The sequence below is a fragment of the Falco rusticolus genome, chromosome 22 (genome assembly GCF_015220075.1).
Source record: "Falco rusticolus isolate bFalRus1 chromosome 22, bFalRus1.pri, whole genome shotgun sequence".
NCBI lineage: Eukaryota > Metazoa > Chordata > Aves > Falconiformes > Falconidae > Falco > Falco rusticolus.
The window spans coordinates 258,508-266,969 of record NC_051208.1 but is presented as its reverse complement, the minus strand read 5'-3'; the positions used below and the strand labels follow the sequence as shown (position 1 = coordinate 266,969).

Here is an 8,462-nt window from a genome sequence, read left to right as displayed (position 1 = left end):
TCCTGCGCACCGCCCCCCCCCCCCGACCCGTGCTCGCTCCCGGAGCATCACCGGCCGGGCGTCCACGGGGGGAAAACTCGCGTGGCGCTGAAGGTGCGGCGGAGGGAGCGGGAAACTGGGGAAGGAAGCTCCAGAGGCCACCAGCAGCCCCGGGTAGGCTTCGGGGCTTTTTTTAAAAAACATTATATTCTCCCCACCCCCTTCTCATTAATATTCTCCGGAAGGGATTTCGTGGCTGAGCAGCAGCGCGGGGTGGGGTGGAGGGTTAGGGTTGTGTGAGAAACTATGGGCCAGGGTATTGTTTATTAAGATTTATGTTAAGCTCAATGTAAAGGTTAGGCAACAAAAGGTATGAAAACGCTTATGCAAACAGCTACCAGACACCGCTTGTGTAAGATAAGATAACCGCAATCGCTTACACAAACTAAACCAGATACCGCTTGTGCAAGATAACCGCCAGATGTCTAGGAACCGACAGAAACAGGACAAACGACCCCATATAAGGACATATGAGTGAGGGGTCAACTATGGGACGAAGGAGGAAGACTTCTTACTTCGGCCTCAACGACCACCAGGAGGCAGAAAACGACCCCCTAACAACAACTGAAGCACGCGCAGAGTACCTCCACTACCTCATGAACACGGGAGTAAAGATGTATAAAAAGGGACTGTTTGAACTGCTCAGGACGGCAGTTGGCGGAGCGCAGACTCCCCTGTCGTCCACCGCTGGTTTTGCTCATATTCTACTTGCTATAATTAATAAAATTTTAATTGGATTATGATCCGTTGTGGTCTCAGTTTATAACAGTTGTGCGTTCGCTGTTTCTTCCCACCCGCTCCTGGAGGAGGGATAGAAGTTACCACCCAAGCAGGGTTGATGCTCACCCAGCTGCTGGTGTCCACGCCACAGGGGTCTGACGTGATGCAGTGTGTCAATCCTGTACAACTGGGACTCCCACCCGCCCATACAAAGCTTCAGCTGGTCTTCTTCATGCATGGTGGCTGCTGGAGACATGCCAGCACCCCAGAGGCCCACCACAGTGGAAGGTGGGACCCCGTGAGATAAGGAAAGCGTTAGAAGTCATCTTGAAGTTGCTATGAATGGAACCAGAGAATAAATTCAGGCTGGATAGGAATCTGGGGTAGCGGTAGCCCTGCTCTGAGCATCCACAGGGTTCCCTGCACTGCAGAGCCCCAAACTGGACCCAGTGCCCAGATGTGGTCTCGCCCATGCTGTGAAAACCCTTCTATCTTTGAGATGCTCAGCGATGCAAGACAACACACACCCGCAGAAAGGCAAGGATCTGTACTGGAGGAAATAACCTTCTTTTGTGCTTTCTGGGAATTTTTTTGGGGGGGAATCTAGAGGAAAATAACAAACAGCTGCATGGTGCAACCTCAAATGTTCCCAGAGGTCTTTGTTCTTGCCCTTGGATGGTGTGGTTGTCCTCCTGCCTGGCCCATAGCAAATGCCTCCTCCTCTAACCCTCGCAGGGGGGGGTCGCAGCATCTGGACATACCAGGACTGCTCCTTCCCTAGGGAGATGCTGGGGCTACGCCTGCTTAGGAGGTCCCCACCATTCATTATCCTGGTTTTCAACCAAAAAAGGTCTTTCCAAGACATTTCTGATACAGCAAGAGCTACAACAGCCTAAGGAGCACAGGCACGAGCCTGCGTGTTTCATTTCCTCCTGCATCACACTTGCACCTCGGACCATGGTGAGGGTGCTGCCTGCCTGAGGCTTCCTGCAGTGAAAAAACAGGAAACACACGGTTTTTTCCAGCTCTGCAGCTCCTGAGTCACACGTAGGCTGCAGATTGTGGTTTCTTGGGTTTTTTCCCCTGTCTTTTGTTAGTTCACCTCAAATCCAGCTCCCTACCAGCATCACTCAGAGGGGTTCAGATGCAAGAGGAGATGCATCAACTGGCCAAACCATTGTGAGGAATGTGATGAAGACCACCAAAAAGAGCTGGTTTTCCACAGGTCATCTGGCTTATTTCCGTATGAAATCCACACAGGTTGTACAAAACCCACTGCACTTTGTGAGCCCAACTGCTCTACACATGGCAATTAGCAACTCCGCTTCCTCGGTGACCTACCTCTGAGGTATTTAATAGCTCCGCTTGTGTGCAGACCAGCTCATTTTTGGCAGGGTATAATTTTTATTGAATGATTTTCCCAGCTTTCATAGGTGCAAACACACCTACAAAAGGTTCTTCGTACATTTGAACGTGTGTGCTTTCGGGTATCCTATACATCTGCATCCCACACATGACTTCCAGCATTTAACTAGGCAGGATCTGATGCTGAATGACCTTCCACACCTGCAGCCAGTCCGTCCCCTGGGTGGGGGCTTGTCTGGGTGCTTCAGGGTGGTCTGTAACAGAGTGTGGCAGCCTGTCGGTCCTGGGGGACAAAGCAAGAAAAGGAGAGAAAGGAGGAAGGAGAGAAGAAAGAAGGAGGAAGAAAGGAAAGGAGGAAGAAAAGAGGAAGAAAGGAAAGGAGGAAAACAGGAGGGAGGAAGGAGGAAGAAAGGAAGGAGGAAGGAAAGAGGAAGGAAGGAATGAGGATGTCCGTGTGGGTGACCCCGTACAACTCAGAGGTTCGTTACGGTTCCTGGAGGTCGGAGAGGAGCTGGCGGCGTCCCTGGCCGCCGTGCCACAGCCAGGGGCTTTGGGGAGGGAGGGGGACACCCCCCACACACTCCCTGTCACCCGCGGGGTGGGGGGTGGGGCTGTCTCCAGCGCCCCGGCCTCCGGCAGGAGGCGCCGTTCCCGACAGAAGGGGCGCGGGACGGGGCGCACCGGGGGCGCCCCCCCCAGTAGAAGGGAGGCGGGGGGCGGGGGGCTGGAGCTATAGCAAGGTCTGAGTACCAGTGGGGGCCGCAGCCAGACCTGAGGAGGGGGACCAGGGCAACCCTATCTCTCCCGCGAGGGCTGTCGGGGAGCCGGTACCCAGCCCCGGGGGGTGGGGCATGATGTCCCGTACCCAGCCCAGAGCATCCTCCGCCTCTTACCCGGGTTTCGTTTTCCGCTCGCTTTGCGCAGCCCCAGCTCCTTCTTGCGCGTCCCCCACCCCTTCCCGCGTCCCTCTGGGCTCGGCCACTCCCGGCCCCAGCAGCATCCCAGCAGCCGGTTAGGAAGGGGATTATAGAAATAAAATTAAAAAATAAAAATAAAATCGGTGTTGGTCAGAAAGGAACTGTGTGGTCTAGAGGGATGCTCAGGGAGCAGGGGCATCCCAGGGGGACGCATGGTGCTGGCAAAGTTTAGGGCTCTCCAGAATGAAGGCAGAGGTGTGCCCGAGTTCTGAGCGCCCCCAGGCTCCTGCTCCCACCCTGCTGCAAAACCCCTGTTACAGGCAGCAAGGAGTCAGGACGAAAAAGGCCCCAGGAACCACAGTGGCCAGACCCCACATTTGCTTACAAACCATTATTGAACCCTTCCCACAGCCCCAGGAGCTGCTGGACAACATTAAAAAAGGAAAGAAAATTGCTTTTTTTTTTTTTTTTTTTTTTTAGTGCATTCTGGTGGAAGAGATTCTTTTGCAACATCATAGAAAAGGAAAAAGGTGCACAATGAGCAGAAGAACAGCTGGACTGGGGGTGAGGGCAGGGAAAGCTCATGGGCAGAGACGGAGATGGGAGCCTCTCCCCACCCAGAAGAAAGGGAAGATGCTCTCCCCACCAAATGAGACTTGTTGAAAGGTAAAGATGGGGGGCTCATGCTTGGCGAGGTAAAATGCCACTTTCCCCTCTCCACAGTCCAGAGTCACCCACACCCTCCCAGTTTTCCCAGTGGCAGGGAAAGTGGTGATGGGGGAAGTGAAGACGCGGTACTGACTCCCACAGCGCCCCATTACCCAGATTCCCTTCTCTGGTTGAAACTCAAGCCAACCCTTCCTGGACACAGAACGTTGGGCCACCCCCAGTGCCCAGGTCCTGCCTCCGGCCACCTCCACCTCCCAGCAGTGTCTCCCCATGGTGAAGCCTTGACAGCCCAGTACACAGGAGGAGATGTCAAATCGCTGCGGGGTGGTGGGCAGATCCTGCCCTGCATCTGTCCATCTCACCCCCCGCCGGTCCCGGGAGAGGACAAGCTGGGCGTTTGCAGTGTCAGGGTCCAGAGTCACAAACACTATCGGGGATGGAGAAGAAAGTGGTGTTGGAGGACATCACCCCCCAAAAAAAGCCCTGCTCTGGGCTGGGACAAGCCCCAGCATCACATGTCTGCCTGTGTCTTGAGCTTGGGAGCAGAGATGTCTCTACATCTTCCTGCTTGGGAAAGCCTTGCCTCATGCTGGAGAACTGGGCAGAGCTCCTTTGTACATTCAGGAACCCCAAAGCAAGCTCAGCTCATCATTTCCCAACCATTTTAAACACTATTTGGGTTAAAACTGACTTTGCTGGAGCCTTCCCTTGCAGCTGCTCCTCCAAAGAGCCTCACCTTTTCCATCTCCTCCTGGAGATGGTCCTTGCTCTTTCTCCAGTTCAGATGGCAAAATGTCTAGGAAGATAAAGAACAAAGGTTGGACATCATGCTCTCTGGCTGGTAATTCTGCTCACTCATGCCCCTGCCATGTTTTTCCTGGGAAGAAAGGAAAGACAGCAGCACGTAGAGCTGCCCCTTCCCATAATGGGGGCATAACCCCCATCAGCCCAGCCATGCTCCACCGTACCTTGAAATCTCCCCAGCGTCTCTCTGAGGACAGAGTTTTGTCGAGAAATAACATGGAGCGTCCTTTCCAGGTCCAAGAAGGTCTCAGTCATCCTCCGGGCACTGCCCATCTCCCACCTGGATGCAAACCTTTTCCCCTTAGATATGGGACTTGTAATGGCAGGAGATGCTGGGACCATTCCTCCAACCCCTGCCCCCCAGGCAATTTGGGGATGGTGGATGAGCTGGCTGTCCCCTCTGTCCCAGGCTCAGAGATGCCAACCCGCTCTGTACAGGAGGACACGTGGTCCCTGATGACTTAATGGCCAAGAAGACCTGCAGTCTTAGGGTGCTTCTTCTTGTGGCATCCCCACACTGGGGTTCAAGGCACCTTCTTGTCTCCATACCTCTCCAAGCCTCACTTCAAGCCCTGCCTGAACAGCCAAAATTTCCATCTCTGTTGTAGAAACCATGGGGATGCTGCCTGTGAGCCCTCCTCCCCCCCTTTCCCCCCCGGCCCCCGACCCTTGAAGAACACGTACCTGTCCACAGTGCTTCGGGCATTCTGGAATAGAAAAAGAGAGAGAGAAATAGCCTCAGCCTCCTGTTCCAAAATTGGGGGAAGACTCCAGCCAAGGCGACATGGGACCCTCTTCCATCTTGCCTGGTAGAACACCTGACCTGCAGGAATCTGCTCACAGGTTGCTCAAGCTTCTTCTCCATCTCGCAGATCAGGACATCAAGGAGAGCAATCTCACCAGACATCTTGGTCTCCTCTTCCTCCTGCCTTCTCATCATCTCTCTGTCCAGCTCTCCCAACCGAGCCAGGAAGACAAGCTCTTGGTCCTTCAGAAACCGGCGCAGCTGCCGAAATTCAGACACAATCTTCTGCCTCTCGACCTCTGTCTGTGTCTGCAGAACATGGAAAGACAACAGCATGGACCACACTGGTCCAACACTTTTATATTTTTTCTGGGTGATGGCAACAGCTACTTACCAAATAGTCCTGGCATCGCCTCTCTCCACTTGTTTTCCATTCCAAAATCTCTTTCCTTTGTTTCTTGAGCTTCTCCAGGTCACTGCGTATTTGGTCCTGGAAGAAGAAAAATTATTTGGAAGGGTATTCAGGGGGGAGTGGGGAAGGGCTGGGGGATGATTAGAAATATTCCTCCCCCAATTTGGGGGAAAAAAAAAATGCAGCATGGGCATGAGGATGGAGCAAATGCAGGAGGACAGAGCAGCCAGCTTCATTCTCATATGAAATAAATTGGAAAATACCTGTTGACTGATTTGGGGCAAAGGGTTTAGTCTCAAAATTAATATTTTCATATTTTTAGCCAAAAGGAGTTACATGTTGTTTTTATTTAGCTCTCCCCAATTATTTCCATTTATTTATTTTCATGGACAAAGAAAACCCCAGCTAAGAGAACTTCAAAGCTGGCTTGAAGCCCATGATCCTGAGAAGCTCAAAGAAACCAGAGCAGCCCTTCAGGTGGTCAGAAAAAAAAAATTGAGAAAAGGACTAATGCAAGCTCAGTCATGGATCTGACCCTGTCCTCCTGGGTAGATTCTACACAGGCTGTAGTGGGACCTCCATGAGCCCTTGGTCCATCACAGCTGGAGCCAGATGCTTTTGCATCACCCTTGAAGGTGACTGTCCTCTTGCTCCACACACAGAGTTGCTCCTTCTCCTCCCTGCCTCCTTCCAAACCCAAGAGCTTCAGCTTCTCCGCTAAATGCTCCAAATGCTGTTTCGGCTGGAAATTTCCTTTCCTGAGCCGGCTTCGGTGGCTGGCTGCCTGGGCATCTCCAAGCCTTCCTTGCTGCAGCTGGGATTGGGCTGTGCTTCCTCTGCAGCTGGTGGGGTCACAGCCCAGATGGCCACCATCCAGCCAATGCTGTAGGACAGTGTGGTGAGTGCTTTCTTTTCCCCCTTCCCTTGCTCTAGATGAACCAGAAGCCATGGCAACACGTTCTCCAGTCTCCCTGCTTCCTCTTCCCCTTGCTGCCTGCAGTGGAGTGAAGACATAAAAGGTCTCAGCATGGGTGGAGGAAGGAGGAGCAGTGGAGGAGACCTCTAATCTCTTTTAGATGTTAATTTTAGGAAGGGATGAGTTGCCGTCTAGCCAGCCTTGGACTTTAACACCCATCTCTTAGGCATCAAGGTTTGTCTTGCCTACGTTCAAGTCTACATTATGGGCACTGCCACCTCAGGTTGGCATCTCCACTCCTGGGATGGCCAAAGGAGACGGAGCCAACCTTCCCACCTGGTAGGAACTGACATTTCGTCCCCAAAGCTCAGGCTGTAACCTGCTCTCTTGCTGGTACATGACCTGACATCCCCCCACATCTGCTTCCCACCCTTCAAAGCATGGACCAAAGCTTAAGGGCCAACGCAGAAACCCTCCAATGTTGCAGATGTGTTCAGAAACTGTGCTGGAAGGCAGCTCTTGTCTCTTCTTGCTGCTTTCCTTTTATTTGGAACCAATTTTAATCAATTAACACAGGAGATGCAGAACCTAAAAACATTCCTGAAGCAGGCTCCACAACACGACTCCCCCTTGACAACTTGCATTTCAAGGACAGACCACAGCAACCCCAAATTTAATAGCCCTTCATCTTTACACTTGGAAAAACATCTCTGCAGTGCCAGGATGTCCCCCGACTGTCCCCAAAGAGACACTTACCCATTAGGCAGCAGCACAGGGTCCCTGCAGGCTTTTTTTAAGAGTTGGGTAATTCAGTCCACAGGGCTCCTTCTCCAGCCACCCCGGGGCTGTTTGAACTTGAAGTTGGATCACATGGAAGACAGAGAGAAAATACCAGCCCTATTTAAGGAAACATGCAGAGGAATGTGCTGCCTGGTGTCTCCCTGCCAGGGACAGGCTCATTTACATCCTGCTGCAGATTAGTGTCCTGAACTGGGATTTTTCAATATAAGATAAAGCTTGGGTTGAAAATACTTTCTCGTTTTCAGCTATAGTATAGGATAAATTATTTTTTGGCTACTGGGCAAGATGGGGCATCTCCCACCATGCAACACAGGGCTCATGCCAGCACAGATACTTCCCAGGGCTTCATGACCTGCCTTGGCCATCACCAGGGCAAAAAATAAGCACAGTGGTCATCCAATTGCTTTAAATAAAGAGCTGGGCAGCTTTCTCATCTTCCATCCAGCCTCTTTCATGGGTTAAAAGCAGCACAGGAACACCTTCCTGATCACTACTTTTAATTATAGCAAAAACAGCTTTATAAACTTGTGCTTCAAAGTCACTGGTGGTGATTTCCAACATGGAGGAAGGGCAGTTTCTTGTCTGTGGTGCTTCCCACCTTGATAGGTACTTAAAAAAGAGGATTAAAAAAAAATTAATATATTATTATATATTTCCCCCTGCAATTTCTGTCTGCTGACAGAAGGAATGGTACTTTGAACTGCTACAGCAAACGTGCTTTCTTAGCTGGTATCATCTTGAGGCCCTCGGACATGAATAATCTGTCCCTTTCCTCCCTCTTCCCCCTGCTTGGGTCTTCTCCTGCCTACCCTGCACCAGTGCCACCACAAATACGGGTTACAAGGGCAGTAACAAAGGTTTCTGGTCCAATAAACTGCAGGAAGAAAACCTTAAAATCACAGGGCTGAGACCCTGAGATGCTCCAACCATTGCTCATGGGTGGGAGATGATAGCATCCCTCCCCAGTGGGATCACACACTGGGATCCACCTCAACTAACTCTCCTAAAAATGAGGGGAAAGTGGGGCAAGATGCTGCAAGGAGAGATCTGAAAGGGCCAGGATGACCCCATGTT

The 8,462-nt window shown here is 51.8% G+C and overlaps 1 protein-coding gene across 1 annotated transcript; it reads right to left on the bottom strand.

Annotated features, from left to right (window-relative positions):
• Window positions 1-3,418: 3,418 nt before the first annotated feature.
• On the bottom strand, window positions 3,419-8,413 carry LOC119140544 (E3 ubiquitin-protein ligase TRIM7-like). Its single transcript, XM_037371995.1, has 8 exons — window positions 7,344-8,413; window positions 6,207-6,665; window positions 5,654-5,749; window positions 5,338-5,568; window positions 5,199-5,221; window positions 4,679-4,794; window positions 4,447-4,506; window positions 3,419-4,137 (listed from the first exon to the last, which is right to left on the bottom strand). Exons 2-8 carry the CDS (start codon window positions 6,618-6,620, stop codon window positions 3,623-3,625), a joined length of 1,455 nt encoding a protein of 484 aa, XP_037227892.1. The 5' UTR covers window positions 6,621-6,665; window positions 7,344-8,413; the 3' UTR covers window positions 3,419-3,622.
• Between the last annotated feature and the right edge of the window lie 49 nt (window positions 8,414-8,462).

What these genes read in the sequence shown, in the direction of transcription:
- LOC119140544 (XM_037371995.1), bottom strand. Translation starts at nt 6,620, where the DNA reads ATGGCTTCTGGTTCATCTAGAGCAAGGGAAGGGGGAAAAGAAAGCACT. An exon ending in AATCTACCCAGGAGGACAGG is followed by an intron (nt 5,750 to 6,206) that starts GTCAGATCCATG and finishes TTCTTCTTCCAG; the next exon opens with GACCAAATACGCAGTGACCT. An exon ending in GCCCGAAGCACTGTGGACAG is followed by an intron (nt 4,795 to 5,198) that starts GTACGTGTTCTT and finishes GTTTGCATCCAG; the next exon opens with GTGGGAGATGGGCAGTGCCC.